This window comes from the organism of the source record quoted next, unplaced genomic scaffold, assembly GCF_019419815.1.
Source record: "Pyrus x bretschneideri cultivar Hongxiangsu unplaced genomic scaffold, Pyrus_bretschneideri_v1 Contig8, whole genome shotgun sequence".
Classification (NCBI taxonomy): Eukaryota; Viridiplantae; Streptophyta; class Magnoliopsida; order Rosales; family Rosaceae; genus Pyrus; species Pyrus x bretschneideri.
The window spans coordinates 3,711,712-3,736,486 of record NW_025999820.1 but is presented as its reverse complement, the minus strand read 5'-3'; the positions used below and the strand labels follow the sequence as shown (position 1 = coordinate 3,736,486).

The 24,775-nt window shown below is 35.4% G+C and overlaps 2 protein-coding genes across 2 annotated transcripts; one reads left to right on the top strand and one right to left on the bottom strand.

Annotated features, from left to right (window-relative positions):
• The first annotated feature begins 10,273 nt into the window (after positions 1-10,273).
• LOC125473218 (formin-like protein 6) lies at positions 10,274-14,676 on the top strand. The gene is given in 5 exon segments (XM_048575749.1): positions 10,274-11,494; positions 11,497-11,962; positions 12,045-12,244; positions 13,029-13,270; positions 13,366-14,676. Coding segments are annotated over 5 exon segments (2,643 nt in total). The 5' UTR covers positions 10,274-10,551; the 3' UTR covers positions 14,158-14,676.
• Positions 14,677-15,179: 503 nt separating this feature from the next.
• Positions 15,180-19,182, bottom strand: LOC125473219 (BTB/POZ and TAZ domain-containing protein 4). Its single transcript, XM_048575750.1, has 6 exons — positions 19,024-19,182; positions 17,798-18,077; positions 17,335-17,465; positions 16,667-16,973; positions 16,244-16,557; positions 15,180-15,570 (listed from the first exon to the last, which is right to left on the bottom strand). Exons 2-6 carry the CDS (start codon positions 18,056-18,058, stop codon positions 15,429-15,431), a joined length of 1,155 nt encoding a protein of 384 aa, XP_048431707.1. The 5' UTR covers positions 18,059-18,077; positions 19,024-19,182; the 3' UTR covers positions 15,180-15,428.
• Positions 19,183-24,775: the final 5,593 nt, after the last annotated feature.

Sequence of the window (24,775 nt, the reverse complement as noted above, 5' to 3'; positions counted from 1 at the left end):
TTGTACGACCAGTGGGACCATTATCATGTGGTAACAAAAGTTAAAAGGGCACAGGTTTAGTGGGGCCAGAGATAACAGAGGAGAAGAAGAAGATTCCAATTTGAAATGGGCCTGCACAAAGATAATGGGTTGGGCCTGATCTTAATATTAATTCAACCCCTTTATCTTGCATGTGACAATCACTATGAGTGTACAACCCATTGTAAGCACTTCAAAATACTCGCTATGCACTAATTTATTTTATTTTTTGGAAATTATTTTTGGTAATTCAAAATTTTATTTGTCAATTGCTCGTAAGAGATTTTTTTTAATATAAAATATATGGAGTACAAAATTAGATTTTTGGAAGATTAATAATATATATATATTTTTTTTGTCAATTAAATTGTTATTAAGTATTGGTGCCTAATCTTGGTTTTTTTTCTTTTAAAAACAAATGATATTATCTTATCTACACTGAGGGGGGAGGAATAGATTTAGTCTCACAATAGGCTAGCAATAATGTGGTTCAAATTCGACTTTGACGAGAATCGAACTAAGATTTCTCATATAAATAAAAAGGAATATCATTATACCGTAATAGTGGCAACCTTGGTTTTCTTATAGTAATTAGAATACGACTATTTTTCAGTGCCAAATAGTTCCTGGGCTTAAAAATATATTTTCTTGTAGTTAACACTAAATAATAAATTATTAAAATACAAAGTGAACTTTCTATCACAAATTATTATGGACCAAACTGAACTGATTCGTGGGCTCTTACCCTTCTCCCTTCTTATGGCCCAACTCTGACTATTGTACCATTTTTTTCATTCCTACACGATTTTCATCCAATTCCTTCTAGGGTGGGCATCAATATGGCCGAACTAATCAGACCGACCGATCCGGACGATAGTGACCGGTTTGCTTTGTTTTTCACGAAAGAAAAAGTCAAAGTGTTTAAAAGATGAATTGAATGAATTGGTTTGATTACAGATTGACCACTTACGAAATGGTATTTAAACGATTTTATTTTATACAGTATCTTTTTATGGGCAACTAGCAGGTATGATCACTTTTTGACATGCATAAATGATTATTTGTAATTAACGATCACATATTGATCATAGAATGACGACACAACAATAACATAACGATCACACAACAATGACACAATGACACCTGAATCCTTTTTGCAACAAAATATCAAAAAGTGATCAATTCTGCTAATTGTCTTTTTTACTGTTTAATAACTATGCAAGAACGATGAATTTGAAGGTTAATTGAACATTAAAGATCTTTGACTTGTAATTATTTTAGTTGTTAAACTTTAAACTTTGATGATGGATTTTAGAATGATTTGATGTGCAATAAGAAAAGTATGTAATGATTTGTTGAATTTTTGTTATTGTTGGGTTTACCATTTTGTTTTGGTTCTCTATTCTTAGTATTTTTGGTCAAAACTGAACCAAATCAAATCGTTATGTTTTAACTGGTTTGTTCTAGTTTTAGGGTGAAACCAATCCAATCTGGATCGTACACATATCTACTTATGTTTTCTTTTAAACTAGGAATTATGTGGTTAAAATAGGAATTATGTGGTGTAAACTTCACAAACTTTGAAATCTATGCTACTTGATATCATTTAAGCATAATGGTGGAAATACACATTACTTTGCAATTGCAATCTTGTGAATTAATCTATCTTTCTAATAATGTATATATGCACCTGAAAATAAACGAAAGATTATGATCTAATGCGACATACTTGACGTGTGTGTTTAGACCTTTAATGATTAAACCTTGGTGCTTGTTTTATTTCTGATTGCATGGCAATGAAGCAAAGCTAGATGCTTGACGTGGCATATGAGATTAGAACCTCTATACTCCACATTAATTACATGAATAATTAGTCCTGTTTGCATGCATAAGACATCTCGTTATGTGATGAGAGATGCAGATATAATCGTTGCATATAATAGTTTGTGTTAAATTTTTCTCCGGATTCTAATCACCTTGTCACCTAAACAGATGAAGACACAGCCGGCGCACACAACGGCTTGTGCTAAGTTCTTCTCTAGCTAGGTGGGGTTTTATGTACCATATGGCGAGTGAACTTCATTTTCTATCTCAATGGAAATTGGACTCACATTGGCAATTATAACTACGGCTTCTGACCGTTGCAAGCGATATTCTAATTACACTAAAGTAAGGAATTGGGGAAGCATGAAGTTGAAGAAGACGGCCCTAACCACGTTTTAAATTTTTTAGTGTGTTCCAAACACAACCACATACGTAAAATGTCATTATACAAGTGGAATGACATTTGAAATAAAAGCTTCTCTCTACTTGTATAATGACATTTGGCGTACCATCTCGTATTCCGAACATATTGAATAATCTCTCCAAATCACAAATCAATCCACCACCACACCCTTAATCTTTAATTAATTAGTAACATTTGCTTATTTGTTTAAACTTTAAAGGATATTCTTAATTCCTCTTGGAAACTCTGTTGCTTAATTATTTAAACCTCACTAATTAATTAATAAATCAAGTCCTTAACCATGAGCCTACTATTGCTTCCAAGCCAGTAGGCCCCCAAGTAGCAAAGAAATCACACTGCTTCGCTTGCCTCCAGCACATTCCATGATTAATAATTTATCTCGATTATTTTTCCTTTCTTTTGTTTGTTAATGCTGTCACAGAGTTGGCCTTTTCGATGATTTAAAGGGTACAGTTAGGGGAACGAGGATCCTCTTCGGATTCATTTTGTAAGGATCTCAGGAATTCATTAATGATGTATGTTTATCGTATATCTTACGGTTAGAAATTATTTAAATTTTATATTTAAAATTGAACACAAATAGTATCTGATAAAAACTAACCAGTACGATTTACAACAAACGAATACAATTAAAACATCTCCTGAATCCTCACAAAGAGAATCCAAAGAGAATCCTCATTCCAGTTAGGGCTTCCGTGATTAAATTTTAACAATAAAATATAGCCAATCACCATTTTAAAGATAAATCAACTCAAACAGCAAGTAAAATTGTCGGTCAATAGGATCTCCTGGCAACTAAAAGAGCCAATTAATTTTATGTGATTAAGGAGTGTTCCTTTGGTCATATTCCTAGTTTGTAACCGTTACACTATGTCAGAAGCAAACTCTACCATCCAAGATTCCAATAAAAAAAAATATATATATATATATATATATATATATATATATATATATGCTCTAAGATAGTGGCATTATGCATTATTTTATAGGATGCATCAATGTTTGAAACGTTAGATAGTGACTATTACAATTCAATCATTCACATACCTGCAATCCATACACAGATACATTTTACGAATTTTTTCATTATATGTAAGGAGTCGAATATTTCTTTCCTTATTAGAACCTAAATTGCATGGTGCAAGTTATTGAACTACATCAAATGTGAGAATTGGAAAAAGTGGTGTGAGAAAAAAATGGATTTTTGAAGCATCTTGAACATATCGTCTACATTGTTTTGTGGAGATTACATTGATGTGAACTGTTAAATTCATGTGGAGAATGGATGGTTTGAGATTACTGCACCATGACAAGTCTTTCAGCTTTTCAAATCTAGTAAATATAACCCTAAAATCTTAAATCTCAAACAATAATATGCAAATGGATGGTTTGAGATGCTTACATTAATCTCTATGTATTAAATTTCAATTCGTATTTTGCCAGCCCAGTAAATAAAAAGTCTTTTGGTTTGAATATTACGATTTTGATATCAATTTATGTATTGCAATTCTCAATATAAATATATCGTTATATAAAAGAATTTTTCAAAAAATTCAAATATTAATTGTATGATTCCTTTGGAGCATTGAATAATAGTATAAAAGAATAAATGAAGAGAGTGAATTGAAAAGCACAAATTTAGACAGCCTTAGGGCATTTGGAGATTGACATAATTTTTTACTTTGGTCACTGATAATTAAAATCGATAAAACTAGTCTATGAGTTTGTTCACTATCAATCATTTTGGTTATTCCGTAAAAAATCTTTGTTAAATAAGAAAAAAATAACAAAATGCCCTCAATTTTGGTCAAATCTTTTTGACCCAATGTTTAATATTGTTGATAATACATTGTCATTTTGATCCTTATTTAACAGAGATTTTTCAAGAAAAGACCAAAATAGTTAACAGTAAACAAACTCAGAAACCACTATTAATTTCAAATCTTAAGTATTAAAATGAGGATTTATACCAATTTTGAAGATCATTTTACAAATTTGTTTACTCGTATTATAGAACTAGAAACTATGTATACGAAGGACATATAGCATTGTATTGATTGTCCTACAAAAATACCATTACAAAAGAAAAAGTGACAAATAAAAGTGAGAAAGCATATGCCATTGGGCGTGTGCATGTCCCCCATCCACACCAAAGAAAAGGGGAGAGGTATACAGAGAGAGGAGTATGATTCTCTTCCTTCTTATTTTCATTTTTTTTTTCTCATTTCACATATTATTTTTTATCTTATTTTCTTTATAAAAAAAATTAATATAAAATACTAACGTGATTTAACTGTAACTTTTTAAAGTATAAAAGAAGAAAAAGAAAAGCGATTAAGAGATGAGAGAATCCTCGTTCTATAGAGAGTCGGTGGATATATCTAATCAGCAAAAGAAACTAAGAAAAGCACAAACAAACAAAACGTCTGCTGAGCAAAATAACCTAAGAAAAGCACAAACAAACAAAACGTTTACTTAGCAAAAGAAACTAAGAAAAGCACGAACAAACAAAACGTTAACTTAGCCCATTTGGCTTTGTCCTAAAATCACAAAAAGATTTTAGATTTTACGGTTACAATTATACGATAAGTTATTAATTTACGTGTTATAAGATAAATAGATATATAATGCATAAATTCCTTAAAAATCACATGCATGTTGCCTCACATACATAGGCTTACAGTGTCGTATTGTAAATACATATATTATTGAATCATTCATTATGTTGATTTTTCTTAGAAAAGACGTGAAATCTGACCGTTTATATTTTTGCATGTAGATGCAAAATAAATCGTGAGGATTTTACAAGTTGCGGAAAAATTTGTAAATAATGCCAACAATTTATGTGTACATTTGAAATTGTTTTTACAATGATTGAAAATGTTTTATTTTTTTTAATGAAAGTGTTTTTGAGTAAGCACTTGAAGTGCATTTTGAGATAAACACTAGTTATGTGCTAGGGCTAATTGCAGTAAAACCAAGGGGTGTGTTATCCATACATTCATTTTTCTCAAACACCTCTTGTTAATTTATGTCATTTGATATTCTCCAATTCAGTTGATCTGATGATCGCAAATTAAGAGAAATTTGTTGAAGTAAAAAGGAGAATGTAGATAATAAACCCCAAAAACCAATTCTTATTGTGAGTTAATTGATCAATAATTATCAACTAATGATCAAGATAAAAAGGGAAAATATTTCAGACCTCATTTGGCAACTCGAACTGCATTGATTATTTCAGTCGGATATGATAATTACTGACTAAATTGACCAGGTGTTTGGTACATTATCGAATTAAAGACTCACCTATTTAATATTGTGCTTGTAAAAGGTTTTCCATTTTGTTATTTTTTGTTTGTCCATTGCACCGACAATAATTTAAAAAAAAAAAAAGGATTGAAAATGGAAAACCCTGGTTGTCCTCTTCCTTTATTCATATCTTTTCCACCGGTAAACCCCATTGATGGACCTTCCAATCCAGTGAACCTAACCTCCTAGTTTCTCATACCACTCTACAAGAACCTTTTCCTCCGCGAAATCCAGAAAAACAGATAACATATACCCCGCATTTTCATGTCTGCAATCATCCATTGATTACTGAAGAACACTACAATACAAGCTCCAAATTCCAAAAATTTTCAATTTCCAGGAAACATGTTTCCCGATTCAATAAAATCCACTCCAAAATCTAGCATTCAAAAATGTAATGGCCACAACGGCCCGTAATTACCAAAAAGAAAATCAATATCGAATTTGATTGAAGATTTATACTTTAATTAAAACCCTCAACTCAGAAGAGTACAAAGCTCAGATGCACATGAAAAAACAAAAAACAAAATGTTTGTATTGAAATTGGTGCTGCAATAAAAATAAGGAAAACTAATGAAAAAGAGTATGAAAACTTTGAGTTTTAACGATAAGGGCGAAATAAAAGGTAAAATGAATTGTATTAGGATTGACTTTTTAATGTAAAAATGTGATTTTTCGTTAAAATAAACAGTACAAATTAGAATTAGAATTAATCCACCAAGAAGAAGAAGAAGACGACGAAGAAAAACTTGGTTAGAGAAGAAGACGACGAAGAAAAGCTTCGGCCGGAGAAGAAGAAGATTGAACATAGCAGGCGTTTTATATATGGAGTCGACTAATTATACAGACACTTTGGAGTGGACTATTTAGCAGGTGTGAAGGGATTTGGATCCTCTCCTGAGCTAGCTAATGGAGAGGATCCTTCTGATCCATCATCGTGGGTCGTTGGATTTTTATCCAACGACCACAAATAGAGGGATCCCTTTAAAGTTATAATAATTGTAGCCGTTGGATAAAAATCCGACGGTCTATGATAATGGGTCAGGAGGATCAGGAGAGGATCCAAATCCGTTGTGAAGCGTATTATTTAGGTGGGGCCAGATTATTAGTCAGGTGGCTATTTATCCGGTTGGGGCACCAAATAATTGGCTCCGTATAACTAGGCCCATCGAGTGCTTTATATGGTGTGTCAAACCAAGCCTAATGTAGCCTCTTGAATCAAATTTGTAAATTATGTGAAAATTTTGAAACACTTGACATCGTGTTAGCACACTGAAAATCTAGCTTATTTTTTTGATACGCCATCCGAAACTCGATTTTAATCTCACTTTGATCCCTATAACTCAAAAGTCGTCACTTTACTTCCTGAAACTCAAAGTTCGCATCACTTTGCCTCCTGTAAATCAATTTTGATCCCATTTTGCTCTCTAAAACTTGGAAGTCGTCTCTATAAAACTCAAAATTCTCTCAATGTTGCCTACATCTATTAATTTCTTATGTGGGTTTGATTTGAGTGCGGGTGTAGTAGGCTAATCATTTTTTATTTTTCATCTCTTCAATTTTTTATTTTTTTACTTAATATTCTCTATTGTTAAATGTTAACGCATAATGAAGATTTATAATCAAATTTATTGCACATATGACATAGTCTTATTGGATGTTGGGTCCCACATATGTTTAGGAGGCGACTTATAAATTTTAAAGAGAAGAGAGAGTCTACAAGTCAAAGTAAAACGAGTTTTGAGTTTCAGAGACTAAAATGATGAGTTTTAAGTTATAGGAGCAAAGTGAGATCAAAATGAAATTCGAGGGAGCGTAGTTAAAAATGAGTCTAAAAATATAGCTTAGTTTTTGTAAAGTGAGATCAAAATGAAATTCGAGGGAGCGTAGCTAAAAATAGGTCTAAAAATATAGCTTAGTTTTTCTCTATTTGTGATGGTAGCCACCTGAGCATTGGGGCTTTTTTTATAAGCGATACTCAAAAATGGGAGAATTGCGTATAGATTCTGAGAGTTCAAAGCACCAATTTTATTTACTAATTGAGTATTCAAGATATTAGAGAAAAAAAAGAAGACGTGAAAAAAGTTACAATAAAATAAGGGTAAATTACATTTTATTCTCTTAATTTTTCACTTAATTTCAACTTCATACAAAAAAATTTAATTTCATACAACGACTCTCTATTTCGTATTAATTTCATAAAACCGTTTTAAAATATATATATTAAGTTGGTTGGTGGTGTGTAAATTTGGTTCTAACAGATACCCTATTCTATTTTATATGATTCACACCGGTCCTCCTCCAATATTTGAGATTACTCGGCAACAGCGAATATGTTTTTCTTGAATCGATACTTCAGAATGATATTCAATTGAAGTTACTTCCTAAATATGATGACAACATCGTCCTGAAATGACTTATTTCATTTTTCAAAAGCTTCAATTCAATGCTTTTCTGTTGAATGTTGCAATTCGGTTCATCTGTTTAAAAGAATGCATTTAAAGAAAAAAAGGCCTACGCTAATGTTGTTGGTTCTGTTTTTCCTACAATATTTACAATAGGGTGATGCCCATGTGACATTTATAGAAAGAAAAAGAGGGAATGATAGAAGAGTCAAGTTCTAACTATTTATAATGATTTAAAACTCATGTTATTTGTATAAAAAATATAAAAAAAAAAAACTTGTGAAAAAAAATTGGGTCAAAAGAAAAGTCATTTTGGAGTTTTATCAACAATTTGTTTATGTAGGCAAAGGTCCAGTAATTTTTGAATCCTTATGTAAGGAATTACAAGAAAAGAACCCTGAATTTTATTATTATTATTATTATTTAAAATTCTTTTTATTTATATACAATAAGGTCCAGATATTGATACAATTCCTCTAATTATTCTTTGTAATACAATCCTTCAGGAAATTTGGATTAAATTATTTACCCCCTATTCCAACTAGGGAAAACAAGGCGTTCAACAAGGAGATTCCGAAATTGTAGAGGCTTGGTTCGATCAAGCCACCAAGTATTGGAAACAAGCAATAGTGCTTACTCCTAGTAAATATATTGAAGCACTTAATTGGTTGTCGTTTTATAGATTAGAATTTTTCAAAGAGATTTATGGAATTCTATGGGTTCTTGTTCGTATTTTGACTCTTGTAGTGGAAGTCACAATAGACGTACTGGTACATTAGCCTATGCCTAATAAACACAAATGTTTTATTGATTAAGTGAAAGAAAAAATACAATTAGTATAAACAATAAAGTTTTTATTAACTTTTAAATTACTTTATAAAATATCATTAAATCATAATTCAGATATAAAAGACGGTAAAAGCAGTCGGGATAGTCGGGATCCAACGGCAGCAAGTGGAAACATGAAAAGAATATGTGCCTTGCCTTGCCTTGCGTTGTTGGGCCTCGGCCTCGATGAAAGGTAAAATAAGAGTTAAAAATAAAAAGGAACAACTAAAGACACGATTGTGGCGCTTTATTAACATGGAAAAGATCCGGACCACTACGTCGTCATCAACGTCCATTCATTTGTTTGATAACAACAGCCACCAAACTAGATTCTCCTCACTACAACAACACTCTCATTCTTTCCTTTTCACCACTATAAAATAAACACTAACAAAGTAACACAAAAAATCGTTCCATTTGTTTAGTTTATACTGTTAATTTATATTCTTTAATTTATTCGATTCGATTGTCAAAAATTAAAGTGTCAGAAGGTAAAAAATTTATGCATAACACCACCATTTGTCTAATATAATGATAATTAAAATGAAAGTATTATTGTTAGTAATGCTGTTCACATTCTTTTATTCTCCCCTGTACTTTTATGTATTTTTAAGCTTAAATTTTTATTTCTGTCGTTTGTAATAAAAGTAATTCAAGTAAGACCATCTATATAATTTATAACGCAACGAAAGAATGTATATTACAGGTCTGAGAAAGTCATAGTTAAGTTTATTTTTAAAGAATTTAAATATCATTCCTCAATTAGATTAAAATGCTAAACCTTTTGGTGACTGTATTGTATAGTTGTTTAGGACTACTATGAAGTTAAGCTCTACAAATTTCAATAAGAAAATCCTATGTGGTATACCACATCATATAATAACTGCAAATTAATAACAAAAATAAAACTTCGTAACCTAAAATGCCTCTAGCAGAAGGTATAAACAAACCATTTTTTCTTGATTTAAAAGACGAATTTGTCTTTATAGAGGCAGAAAGTCTTTGAGTTAGCTCAAATGATGAATGCGAGTGACAAAAATGAGTCAGAGATAGGTCACATTCACGTAATAAGAATTTTGCATCTCTTTCTCTAAAACCCAAAAAAAAAAAAACAAATTATGTAAAGTATTATAAATCGAGATGTGACTCAAAATTTTCATATCTTCCATATCAACCACGATCGGTACCCTACAAACTCAATTTTATTTGAATCATATGACACGACCTTAACATAGTTCACAAGAGATTAATTTTTCTAGTGTTCTTGGTAGAAATTAGTTTTCTATTAGGGGATTATTTAAAAGAAACCCCACTAATAAAATACTTAGGTATAATTTGATTAATTCATATGTTAACTTTTTAAAAACTAATGAACAAATCCACATGACAAATAGGTGTAAAGAAAATTAAAAATAAAAAAAGGAAAAAAATAAAAAAAAGAGGGAATGCCGCTTACTGCTGAGGTCAGAAGGTACTCTTGGGCATCCGCATCCCAGATCTTGCAGCCGAAAAAGCTTCCCTTCCCCTCCAACTCACACTCTCTCTCTCCTCTCTCTCTCTCTCTCTCTCTCTCTGTGCCAATTTCTGGCTTTCAATCCAACCAAAACAAACAGAAAAAATCAAAATCCCAACAACAAAATCACTGAAAGAAGAAAGAAGAAGACGACGACGACGATGCATTGGGTTTATTTTGCGAAACAAAAACAAAACCAGAACCCAACACTCCGCCATTGAAACTCCACCATGAAATTGCGAGCTCCTCGTCACCAGCTCATCTTCTCCATTGTTCTCTCCCTCTCCCTCACTTCCCTCCACGCTCTTCGATTCCAATCACTAACTGCAATCCACAGAAGAATTCTCCACCAGCCCCTGTTTCCAGACAGCTCCTCCCCTCCGCCGGACGCCCCGTCGCCGCCGATTCCACCGCCGCCTCCGTCCGACAGTTCAAGCGACCAGCCCTTTTTCCATGAGTTGCCATCTGGGTCGACCCCAGATCAGACTCAAACCCCTCCGCCGCCGTCTAATGCCACCCCTGTGCAGAACCCACAAGCGCCGCAACCGACCAAGGGGACGAAGAAAGTCGCCATTGCCGCCTCGGTCGGAATTGTGACTCTCGGGATGCTCTCCGGCCTCGCCTTCTTCCTTTACCGCCACAGAGTCAAACACCCGTCCGAGTCTCAGAAACTCGTCAATGGCGGAGGACCCGATTCCCAGAGATACGCTGACGACCCAAGAATCCCACCCTCGAGCTTCCTCTACATTGGCACAGTCGAGCCCAGCCGCACGTCGACGACGAGCAGCGAAGCCGTGAGCGGGCCGACAACGGCGGAATTGAACCGGTCTCCTTATCACAGGCTCAACTCGGTCAAAATATCGGATCGGTACCGGCCGAGTCCCGAGTTGCAGCCGCTTCCTCCTTTGACCAACCCTCCTCAGAACCTCAACTCGCCGTCAGCCATGTCGTCCTCCGATGAAGAGAGCAACGAAACGGCGTTTCATTCGCCGAACTGCTCCTCCATCAGCTACGACGGCAGCTACTACACACCGAAGCAGTGCAGCAACAATGGAGTCGCCAATTGTGCTCCGATTCACGTCGCCAGTTCAATTCACAACTCGAAACGAACTTCTCCAAAATCCCGGCTTTCGGTTTCTTCCACCACAAGGAACCAGGCCGCGCCGCCGCCTCCTCCGCCCCTCCCCCGCCGCCAATGCCAATTCAGACTCAAACCCACGACGCCCAACAGAGAGCTCCATCGTTTTCTCATAAGAGGCCGAAATTCTCCTCCCCACCTCCACCAAATTTGGCGCGTGTATCTAAAGCCCCTGTTCCGCCTCCTCCGCCACCGCCGCCGTCGCGACCGACGATATTAAGGCAAGTTGGGGATTCAGAAAGAGTGGTTTCTGCAAGGCCATTTCAAGTTCCGGTGAAGCCACAGCCACAATCCTCCTTTGCAGCAATCCCGAAAGGGCCTTTCGAAAATGGGACAAGAAAACCTACTGAGCAAGTTGTTGAAAGCTTGGCGTCTGCAGAGAGTTTTGAGAATGAAGATTCAGGAGGGGCAAAGCCCAAGCTGAAGCCTCTGCACTGGGACAAGGTGCGGGCAACCTCTGACCGTGCTACCGTGTGGGATCAACTGAAATCGAGCTCATTCCAGTAAGTAAAGTTCAGCTGAAATCAAGCTAATTGAATAATGTGTGCACATTCTGATTTTTGGTAATGTCTAATTTGTTTGCAGGCTAAATGAGGACATGATGGAGACTCTTTTCGGGTGTAATCCGGGGAATTCAGTCCCGAAAGAGACTACTAGACGGTCAGTTCTTCCTCCTGTTGAGCAGGAAAACAGGGTTTTGGATCCAAAGAAGTCACAAAACATAGCTATACTGTTGAGAGCACTGAATGTTGCACGAGATGAGGTCACCGAAGCGCTTTTAGACGGTGAGTGATTACTCCTTTCTCATTTCTGATGATTACTTAACTCCTTAATTCTGCTTAGTGATATAGAAACTTTGTCATCAAATTGTTTGCTCAATTTACTGAAAGCATAGCAAGGTTAGGGATCCATTAGACTAAACATGGATATCATGAATTCTTAACTCGTTTCGGAGTAATAAAATTAAATGAGTTTCTAGTAACACAAATTGTTCGGAGGCACGAATTCTATATCGAGCCACTGTTTGGGAAAGGAAAGAAGACAAGGAGATAATGGAGGATTTCAAGACAAAAGTGACAGTTAAAAGCTTAAGCTGGAAGTCATTATTGTTACTTGGAAAATAAGAGTAAAAGCAACAGTATGTTCCACCCACAGACATGATCATGTCAGTAATGAATATGAGGAAGAAGAGAGAACGAACGCACTGTAGCACTATAAGAGCAAATTACTACCACGAGGACTCAAGCTGCTAATATTTTTTTTTTTTTTTTTTTTTTTTTGTAATATTCAAACTTTACTTTCTAATAATCCTGCAATTTTTCCAACAGAATTTTTTTGATTCCCTACAACCTCCCTTGTGAAATGACATACCGTCTTTAAAGTTTTCCGTTAAAAGAAGCAATAGGTTCAGGTGAAATCTTTGTCAACAGAAATGGATTGCCCTTTGAAAGTTCGATCACTTGGTGTCAATGTATCACAGCCACTAGTTAATCTTCTCTCGTTCCCTCCGTGTTTTGGTGGTATTTATATTTGCTACATCATGTGCATTATTTGTTTGTACATCAACAGGTAACCCCGAAGGCTTGGGCGTTGAGCTGTTGGAAACTCTGGTGAAGATGGCTCCAACAAAGGAAGAAGAAATTAAGCTTCGAGACTACCAGGGTGACGTCTCAAAATTAGGGACTGCTGAACGCTTTCTGAAGGCTGTGCTCGATATCCCATTTGCCTTTAAGAGAGTTGAGGCAATGCTATACAGAGCTAATTTTGATACAGAAGTGAAGTACCTGAGGAAGTCCTTTCAAACGCTGGAGGTACTTTGGCTGAAATTAAATATTTTGTTTTATGATCTCTTAATTCTATAAATATTGACATAAAAATTGATACATAATATCTTGTCATTCTTCAGGACGCAAGTGAAGAACTAAAGAGCAGTCGATTATTCCTCAAACTCCTTGAAGCTGTTCTCAAGACAGGGAACCGAATGAATGTTGGGACCAATCGTGGCGACGCTAAATCTTTCAAACTTGATACACTATTAAAACTAGTAGACGTAAAGGCAACTGATGGAAAGACCACATTGCTCCATTTTGTGGTCCAAGAGATCATAAAATCCGAAGGTGAAGTTGTTGATTCTACAAATGATAATGCTAAAAACATGCCTGCCAAGACCAAGGAAGATGGTTTCAGAAAGCAAGGATTGCAAATGGTTGCAGGGCTGGGCAGAGACCTCAGCAACGTCAAGAAAGTAGCAGGAATGGACTCAGATGTTCTAAGTAGCTACCTGTCGAAGCTTGAAATGGGGCTTGAGAAGGTCAAACTGGTTTTGCAATATGAGAAACCCGATATGGAAGGGAAATTCTTCAACTCGATGAAGGTATTTCTAAATGAGGCCAAGGATGAAATTCTTAGGGTCAAGGCTGATGAAAGAAAGGCTTTATTTCTGGTGAAAGAGGTCACTGAATATTTTCACGGGGATACAGCAAAGGAGGAAGCCCACCCTTTCAGAATCTTCATGATCGTGAAAGATTTTCTGAACATATTGGACCAAGTTTGCAAGGAAGTGGGGAGTATGCAGGATAGAACACTGGTGGGCTCTGCTAGATCATTCCGCATAGCATCAACTGCTCCTCTACCAGTTCTCAACAGGTATAACGTGAGACAAGACAACAGTTCAGATGATGAAAGCTTGTCACCGTAAAAATATGTACATGAAGCACGCGAAGACACATAAGTTAGAGGATAGTACCAGGGTCATCGACATGTCCAAACTGAAGAAGCGGCAGCACCAGTATATTTGTTTTGTTCTGTTACAAGCATGTAAAAGGAGTAGAAGAAACGCAGGAGGGAAGGCAGTTTTGAAAGTCTTCCAATATAAAGAACATCCCGATTCAGATCAGAGATTCCCCAGTCAGTTCATCAGGTAAGGCTCTCGGAGAAGCGAAGCAACAGATTTTGTATGAGAATTTCGGGTGCATTGTCGAAAAAGCTAAGCATCGAACGATACTTAGAAGAGCTGTACACTCATGCTAAAAGAGAAGAAAAGGGGGGAAAAATTGAAAGTATAAACATTTATAATTAGGATAGGATTCTTCATCCAGATCCAGAGAGTCCCACACATTTTGAAGGAAAAAGAAGAATGTTTTGGTGTTGTGGTCTGCATTAATTTCACAAATTAAATATAAATCAATAATAATTAGCAGCTATATATATTTTTTAATCATTGGCTTGTTTAATTTCTCCCCCTTACCCCACTTGAATAATGGAGTTAATTTATTATTTGGTGAAATAATTGAGGGGGAGGAGGAGACATATTGTCAATGTCTTCATATTTATGTTCTACTTTAAGGAAAGCAAACAAAGACTACATCGTTCTAAAGATCTAATCACCTTTATGAAAAGGCGAAATATTCCAGAAGTCATGGGTTCAATCTAACAATATTTTTTTGTTGTTACATTGGAGGGAATCAAGCTTTGTACGTATCTTAATTTCTAACTCATTACTTCACTCACACTCAACGATGTAATGACATGTTACTTGGTAAAGTGCAACGAGAAGGAATGTGAATGAGAAGTATTGGGTATGATTTTTTTGGTATGCCACCAGGATCAATATGGGACTCACTTATCTATTCATTTCTTAGGTTTTAGTAAACGCATGAATGAAAAATTTCCCGATTAGTTAGGCATCCCTTTTTATTTGTACGTGAGAAGTCTTAAATATATGAACAAGGAGTTCAATGCATTCACATATATACTTGAGCTAAACATTATCTTACATATTTTGTAGAACCAAAATACATATTTGAAATTTTGGTATTTGTGAGTTTACCGGAATTCCGGAATTTCATCTCCGCGTCTTATTAAATTACAGATTAAAGATTACAACGGAACACTGGTTACATTGATAGCACAACAAATTTGTAACACTAAAATCTGGTGTTCCATTGCGCGGGAACAAAGACGACGACTTCACTGCCACAAAGTGCTGACAAATGCCGATGAAACGAATGGCGCTCCGGCGATTCTCTTTGTTGTCAAAATCTTCTTCACTAACATTTTCCACATAATCTCGTCTTTCTTGCTCTGCTTTTGTATTCTCTCCTTAAAATTCCTGAATTTAAAACAGTTTCCAGAATTAGACACAGGATGCGTAAACAAAACAAAACAATCCATAACGTGAAATATGAAGCTTTCGTGCTCAAAACAAAGCAAATGTTTTTGCTCACCAACCCATTGATTACCGTTGGATGAATTTGATTTTATCTATCTACTAAGCATCGCCATCACTTACCTAAACTTGTTGCGTATAAAATCTCACATTGGGAACTCTCGAGCCTTGTCACAAGTCTCAAAATATACATGGTCTCGGGCCTCTCTATCTCATTGACAATTGGTTTTGGTTCGATGCTCCTATTTCTAAAATAGACAGACCATGTAGACCCGATATTGGGCTACATGACCTAATGTAAGTTGTCTACGTGATTGGCTCAAGTCCTACATGTGAGGAGGCATGTTGAGAGCATAGACTCACTTCAGGAATTCTAAAACTTGTGTCATTACAAGATTCTAAGCCTTTCCACCCATTGTCGGTTTATGTAAGATGGTCTAAAACTCAAATCTGCAATGCTTATATGAAACTACGTGGGGGAAAGATCGGTGCATATAGGTCTAGTGGTTGGAGCACTTACTACCACCACGCCCACACCAAGAGTTTGACCCTCGCGTCCCCCACCCTAGAATCAAAGGAAAAAGGAGAAAATACAAAGAAAGATTAGTAGGTACACCTGCACAAAGGAACCCTGCAGTTATGGGAACCAGAACAAAGGCGGGAGTGTAACTCCAGCAGCTGCCACATTCTCCTGCAATGGATGCAACCGCCTGGGACTCTCAACTTGCAGCCAGCAAAATGGCGAACGAGCAATTCCAGTCCCTTACAGGCTACATACTTACAAGGTGCCTGGTTCTCTTTAAAGTCCTTATCAGATGGTCCAATTGTTCGACAACCATCTTCATATATATGCACAAGAGCCTCCATTGCCTCGTATAAGAGCATATAAATTTTTCTCTCATTTATCTTTTTGATCCTCTCCTTTTGCCTCTGAAAATAAATTCAAGCATGAATGAGTTTTAGCATCACTTTCCATGGCCCTGCACACAGATACAAGGAAATGAAAGAAGAAGAAACCAAACGCATACAGATCCCTTACAGTATCTTCTTCAATCATTAACTCCACGAGTTCTTTTTCTAGTGTCGGGTGACTCTTCTTCATTGTTTTCCATCCTCGAGTTGTACAAACAGTTTTAAAGTTCTTCAGGATCATACGGTGACAAATGAGGCTAAGCCGAGGGGCATCACACAGTAGTGCCAGTTGAAAGATGTCGACAACATTATCTATAGTAAGCAAACCATGCTCCAGCTTCTTCTCACATTCTTGCTTCAAATGGGGAACCACATAAACATGAGCGAGCACCAACAAGTGCACAACAAAAGCCTCCATTTCCTTCATCTCGTAACTAAACACAAAAAACCAGTTACAATCAGTATACTATCACATTGTGCCATCTTACTATTACAACAAAAAACTCGTCGTAATAAAATTGGCATATGGATAAATGTTTTATTATTGCACTATGTTTGTGCAGGTTAATGAAGAATTCAAGCAGAAAACAGCCACAAAGTTGATCATTCAACATTCATTACAAATGCCAGCTAGGTACGGTAAAAGCTTTCACCGTTTCATAATTCAAAATGGGTTCTCCATGTAAACCTCCTAGGTTCAGGTATGAAATCTCACCCAAAGGCCACTTTTAAGGCATCAAATGCACTCCAAGAAATTCAGTAAAAGAGAAGCAACGCTAGGGGAAGCATTGTTACCAGGAAGAATACAAGAATCGAATAAAAACCCGAACTGCATCCACTGGAACTCCACGAATTGAGATTGATCGTTGACGACGAAACCGGTGTGATTGCTTCAACTGGGCTTTGATTACAGGAGAAGCCATTCCCTGTCACAATAGCATCAAGTTATAGCTTTAGCATAAACAGTAACTCCATTGTCACATCTTACTGACAGGTTACAATTTCAAACTGAAAAATCAATGTTTCCTTCTACAACCGGCACAACTATACATGTTTTAGAGTACTATATCATTTTGTGGTAAAACAATGTACAAATAGGTAAGCATATCAAATACAATTTTCCACATTCAGATAAGGGATGTCCAGTTGGATATAATAAGGGAGATAAAACCCCGACTCCTTAAATCTCAAGGAGAGATGAAACAGAAAATAGAGAGGCTTAACATATTGTAAACGAAGTTGAATAAAATAAACTTACAAGAATGTTAGCATGGGCATAAATAATTCCACCGTCATCAGTATTAACAGAAACATCTGCTTTATAACCTTCATCAAAGAGGCGATCCCACAAATCTCTTGTTGCTGTAGAAACACAGCTGTACCCCTTTTGTGGTGATCCATCATTTGATGACCCCTTATGAAGACTGTTTGTCACTGGACCAGGCCATGGAGGAACCGTTGGGGAAACATCCTTGTTAACTGGGGCTGGTCTCTCGCAGATGTTTTTCACCTTACACATTGGCGCCTAAGTTCCGGTTCTGCAGAATTATGATAGCTAGCTTAAGAGCTATATCAGATCAAAAGGATTCACTGATTCACGGTATACGTTAATTGCATTTCTAAAATATTATGGCAGGAGAGGGCTTATCAAATTTTTATTTATTTTTTTTTAAATTTGAGAATCAACTCAACAGTCATCAGAAAATTGTCTGTTTCTAAGATTTGGCTGCAGATTAAGGCATTGTTGCTAAAGGATAAGGGTCATCAAAAAACATCGATCCTACTTCTAATAATTCACAGTTGCCCTCATATATTATATACTGTAGAAACCGATAATTGAATGGTTTTGTTCATCCCAGTTAGAGTTCTACGTAATGCTTACAATAGCTATTGCAGAAATAAAGCTAATTAGAATCAATTATAGTGCAAATGACGAGCCTTACCGGTGGATCCCAGGGTTTGAGGCTCTAACACCATTCGGAACCAATGAAACTAAGCATACAGGAGTCAAGCAACGCAAATGAAAATATATCCAACACCAGAACAAGATCTCTCCCAGATACAATGCAGACTTATTATGTCTCTACAGAAACGAAATGCCGGCCCCAAAGCATAATCAAACATTCAACACACTTCAAATGCCTAACAAACAGACATTTCAGCTCCCATAATGCTCCTCAATTCATGGATCTGATAGTCCCAACAAAAACTAAATTATACAAATCTAGATATTAAACACACCTCTATGTCGCTTTCATGCAATTTGCATCACTTGAAGTATAAATTATCATATCAAAAATTGATAATTTCTCCATTTTCAATTCGATTCGAAAATTTAAAAAACCCACCTGTAATTATCAAGTTCTTATCTTTTGAGCTTAACCCAATAACCCATGAACCCATTTTTTCCCCAGTAATTTAATTGAATCTTCAGAATGTAAAATTATTAAAAAAAAAAAAAAAATAGGAACAATTTTCACATACCCTTTTGAAAAAACGGAATTTTGGGAGCGTAGCAGAGCAGTGGAAGAATCAGTTCCCCAAAGAATATGTCTGCGTTTCTCTCCCTCTGTGTTGAGAGGGAGGGTCGGGGCTTCGGGAACGACACGTGAGATTTCTGCAGCATTCAACAACCTTTATACAGAAATAGACGGCCGAGGGGAGGCGGTGAGAGAGAGGCAAAACGTGACCGTTTCGAGGGGGTCCATTCCGGTCCTGATGTACGCGCTTCCCGCGTTTTGCACCTCAACGTTCCTAATGACTTTGACCGTCGTTATCAAAAGAGGAAACAGTTTTGCATGGGATTTTTGTGTCGAACTCAAATCCAGCTCATTTTTTGGGTAGTGATCGAAACGAATGCATCAATTTAGGACTCCATTAGAAATGTTTTAAAAATGATCAAAGTTTTTGTGAGAAAATATTTTTGGATTTCAAAAGCATTTGAAGTATTTTATGTAAAAAATATCAGCCATGTGCTTTTTTTTTTATGCAAAAAAAATCAGTTATGTGCTTCTTCTAAGAAATACCAGTTGCATGTTTCTTTTAATAAGCATTTAAGTGTTTTTCCATGATTCACTTGAATTTTTACAGAGTATTGATTTCAAAAATGTTTTCACTAAAAATACTTTTAACCATTTTAAAAGTACTTCCAAATAAACTCATAATTAGTCTGATGGTCAAATTGCTGGTTGGTGTAAGATCTGTCTCATGTGCATGCATGCATTGCATGTCATGACCAATTGGCAAATATAATAAAAGTCGACGAGGGAAACATGTGACGTGCCTTATTATCAACCACATGACAAGGACATGTCACATTGGCAACAATATAAAATGACACAAGAGTCTCATGATATCCTGATTCCTAATATTGGGATGAGACATTATTTTTGGATTCTCTTGATGAGGATTTCGATGATCAATCGTGTCCATTTATTATACATCATGAAATCAGTTTTTATTAGGTACTATTTATGTTTAATTTTAAATAAAAAAAATTCAAAATGATTTTTGGTTGTACGATGTACGATAAGTGGACACGATTAATTGGTCCTTCAAATCTCTACAAAAGAGGATCTATATAGAATCCTAATCCCTAATATTGTAACTCTATCGAAAATTTTCAATTTCATATGAATTATTTTGAAATTCAAATAGCAGAATAATAAAATTGACGCTTTTTTTAGCCTCGTGAATTACTCTACAAAAGTTTATAAAAGATTTAGTTTAAACTGCAAATGGTTAAAAAAAAAAAAACTAAAAATATGAATTTAACCCTTCAAATTCAAAATTTTCCATATAAAACCTGACATAATTTTTTTACCAAAAAAAAACCCAGTGACTAGGATCCTGAATTCATTAATTACATATTACTTTACACATTTTACATTTTGAGATGCCTAAAATACCCCTATTGCATATTTGATGTGCACAATTAATTCTATGCATATTTGATGTCGAATTTTATATGAAAAAATAATTGAATTTGAGGGGTTAAAGTCATATTTTCAGTTATTTTATTCATTAATTTGGTTATTACTAAAACATGAATAAGAATAATACATATTCCTTTCAACTGCGAATTTTTTTTTAAGAAAAATGTCCAATTCGCTGTTAGGTTGTCCAGCTTTGCCGGTTTGGGGCTCAATCCACAAAACTAACCCATGGGCTCAACCCAATACCAACCAATTTTATAATTTCTTGCCAAAGTATTTTACAAGTATTCTTTTGAATCATACCAAAATTAAACCTAAATTCGCTCAATACCTTGAAAAGTTGCAACCAAGGCTTGTTGCAGAATTGCAAACTAAACAACAACAGTAGTGGAAAAGTTTCAAGATTCAACTAAACAAAAGCACAAAAACTTATAAGCTTGTTACAAGAGGCTTGTCGCACATGTAATTATATTTAATAATGCAATCAAGGTTTTGTGTTCGAAAATCCTCTTTCCGAATAATATTGAAGTTTAAATAAAAATAGAAATCCACCAGGGTTCATTATCCATTTATTTATTAGAAGTCGAGCAAGGAGTTGAACTAGGATTAGGTTAGTTCGAGGGGGCAAGGCCTGAACCCAAGCCAACTCGAAAATTGATCAGCTTGGGTTCATACTAGTTCTTACCTAATTATAATTCGTCCGATGGTGCTCGGCCTGATGGTGGAAATTGAGTCGGGTTTGGATGTATTCACGTTGATTGCAACCCATATGGGCCGAGCACCTATGTTCTTTGTAGACCTAAGTCACCATTTACTAGGCCCAAGTTTGATATTACACCGCCCACCCCAGTAGATTGATGAGGTGCAAGAAATAAAAGACTCCAAATTCAAGGTGAACTTTCTTTTTCATATTTCTCATTTTCCCGGCAAAATGACAGGACACTTGCTATTGGTTCTTCTTAGTGTAACTGGTGAATATATATCAAATTTCTATTGTTTTATGATTTGATTGAGAATTTTGGTGTTCTTAGGGTATCAGGACACTTATTGTTAGGGGGAGGTGTGCATGGATATGATTGCTTTCCACCACTTTAGTAAACGTAATTTGCTTGAGAGAATCAAATCAATGTTACGTCACATGTTAATAAAATTTAGCTTAAGTGATAAGACACGTGCGATGTCTTTGACTAACAAAGGTCCCTAACCAATGACCACAAATTTTCATAACTGTCAACTTATAGTAGCATTCTAACCAATCTATTTTGCAACTGCATTTAATCAAAACGTAATTAAATTAAATTTCACATAATCTGTGGGATTCAAGTAAATCCGAAATAAACCAGGATGAATTGAAGATTTGTCTCTCTTACTACTTGAGTTATTTATAATCCGATCTTGGTTTAGTTCGATACTTTATGGTAGATTAGATAGTTACCGGTTTAAATTCTCACCAAGAAAAAAAAAACAACAACAACTAGGTTATGTTTAGATGAGGTATTTGCAAGTACCAACATATTTAGGCTAAATAACTTAGAAATGCACTAAAAGAGATTAATTGAAGGGATTTGATCGATGCATTAACGGGAATTTGCAAATTAGTACTTGTCACTTGTAAATTCCTTGTTTATGTCTTTATAATGATCATGTAGATTGCATTTTAAATCCCTTAGTATAAGGTTTCGTAGCTCATTCATTTCTAAGTAATTTTGCTTGCATATTTTACTATACTGGACGGAAGAAATCATTTAAATTTGGATCAAAGTTGGAAAATTTAATTAACAAGTACTATTTTTTTTTTGTTTGGCTTTACAAACATAAAAATCGAGAAATTCTACGTAGAAAAAAAATATAGAAATTGGAGGTTGTAATTGATTAAATTCCAATAGAATGAGGTTTCACAGAGAAAATTAAGTCATGGAGGTGTGGGGTGAATTTGTCTCAGTTTATGGTAGGCCGTTGTACAATGTGGATTCCTAAAATTTGTTTCACGAAAAACTATTGGACCGTCTTAGGAACCAACAAATCTCAGGCAAGAATCACTATCAAAATTTTGAATTTTAACCATTTAAGCTGTGCTTGGTTATGGGACGAGTTCATTGGGGACAGGAATGCATTTGGGTTTTTAAATCTCACTTACTATTATAAACTCATTCGGTAACTACTTTCAATTTTCAATTAAAGGAAAAAAATGAAAAATACTTTCTTCAGTTAAAAAGAAAAAAAAAAGTAGTTACCAAACCGATTTTCAATTTTCAAAAATAAAAATTGAAAACCAAAAACGAAATTGTTATTGAATGGCTCCTAAATTTTTCATTATACTGCTTGAAATTGGAAATGCTACAGAATGATAACTAAGTAGTACACTTTTTTCCATTCTCATCTTTGGTTGTAAGAGTCAACATTTGTTCAGTATCTTATTAGACCATCTCCAACACTTGGGTTAAAATTTAAAATTTTTTAACACAAAAAATTTAGGTTCTAACCCATAAATAGTTTTTCTACTCTAACCCTCCTAGGTTAAATTTTTAGCTTGAGATTACCAAAGAATGAATTTAGGCTAATTTTTTTAAAAGTAATTCATAATTTAATTTTATGAACATTTTAACTTAAAAATATTTAGATTATTTTTTTGGGTGAATTTTGATTTAAATGATTTTTTTAATTGTTTAAGCCGTGGGATTTAATTTTGGGTTGTTAGGTTTTTTTTTTTTTTTTTTATTTTTATTTTTTTACTGTTAGATTTGATTATATTGGATCTCAACTATGTAGTTTAAATTAGATAAAAAAAATGAATATGGAACGTTGGATCAACCAACGATCCATTAATCTTGCCCATTCAATCTCGAAAAAGGCTGTTGGGAGGCTGCACGTGGCCAACAGATGCCCTGACAATAGGCCAATAGGTCCCCCACTGTCATGCGCTGTAGGTAGGCTGCAACTTTCTTCTTTTTTTTGGGGAGTCCATGCGCAAGAGTAGGCCAAGCCATTTACCCTGATCGGTTTCTTGCGTTAAATTTGCTCCAAAAATCAGTTTTAACCCAAAATTAAGGCCACGGGTTAGAGTAAGTTGGGATGGGTTTAGAAGCTAAAATTTGAGTTTTACTCTAAAGATTGGAGTAGATCTTAATTGGGGTGTACACAAAAGGAAATATCAAAAAAAAAAAAAGGTCAAAAAGTAACAATCATTAAACAGAAATGAGGTTACAAGCCAACTCAAAGGAAGGCAAAATAACCCAAAACACATTGGGGAAATGGATACACAAAGCCTAGCCCAATCAAATAAACAAAAACTCTAATCCCTAATCTCCAACCAAAGAAAGCAGTGCTCGCTTCCGTCGCTGCCATGAAAGTCTTGCCAACAACCATCGAGGGAGCAACACTAAAGAAAACGACCGAGTGGTCAATTCGACCTAGACATCGCAACTCAAAAGTAACAAACTTGTAACAAAAAATACACCCCAACCCAGAATGTCCACCTAGACTCCGAATCGAGCTGTGTTGGCCAACACTAGGAAGGTGAGCCAGAAAGTGTAGTGATGTGGAAAAATATGAATAAATGTAAACTTAAAAGTGCCTAAACATAAGAGTGCGCATGTGAACGGTATTGAACCCAATTCACATGTGATGCAGAGCATAAGTAAAGTACAGTAGAGGTACGATAAGAATTCTGCCATCAAAGGTAATCAACTATACCAAGATTTGCCAAGAATCTTCGTCGACACGAAAGCTCAGCTATTGAAACCTGGAAGGGCAAAAAACAAGGGTGAGTGGACCTAAAAATAAAGCCTTGTCAAAACCTTTTCAAAAATATAATATCCCTTTGCTGTAAAACAAGTATAGTTTCCATAATATACATACTACGTATAGTATGAAAATACTTACCGTAGCCTGCAATATCTCAAGAATTCAATACATCACAATATTTTGTAAATAGACATCTAATGTTCGGTAATCACATAATCTCGCATACACAAACACATCATATCGGGTGCTTATCGACATATGCTGACACACGAGTTCATGCATAGATATTCTGAGATGAACATGACTGAGTGTAATAATGATATACGCTCTAGTACTACAATCATGTGAAGACTGGTGTTATGTGCATCACATATGAGTCCTATTTGCCTACAACAATCTAAGACAGGACTGACACCTACAATGGATCCAAAGTGAGCGTAAGGTGTGATGCGAACATACACATGAAAGACTGGTCCTGACCCGGGCGAGTACTAACACAGGTGCATCAACTTTGAGTAGATAACGTAAAACAAAATCATATAATGGTAAATCAATAA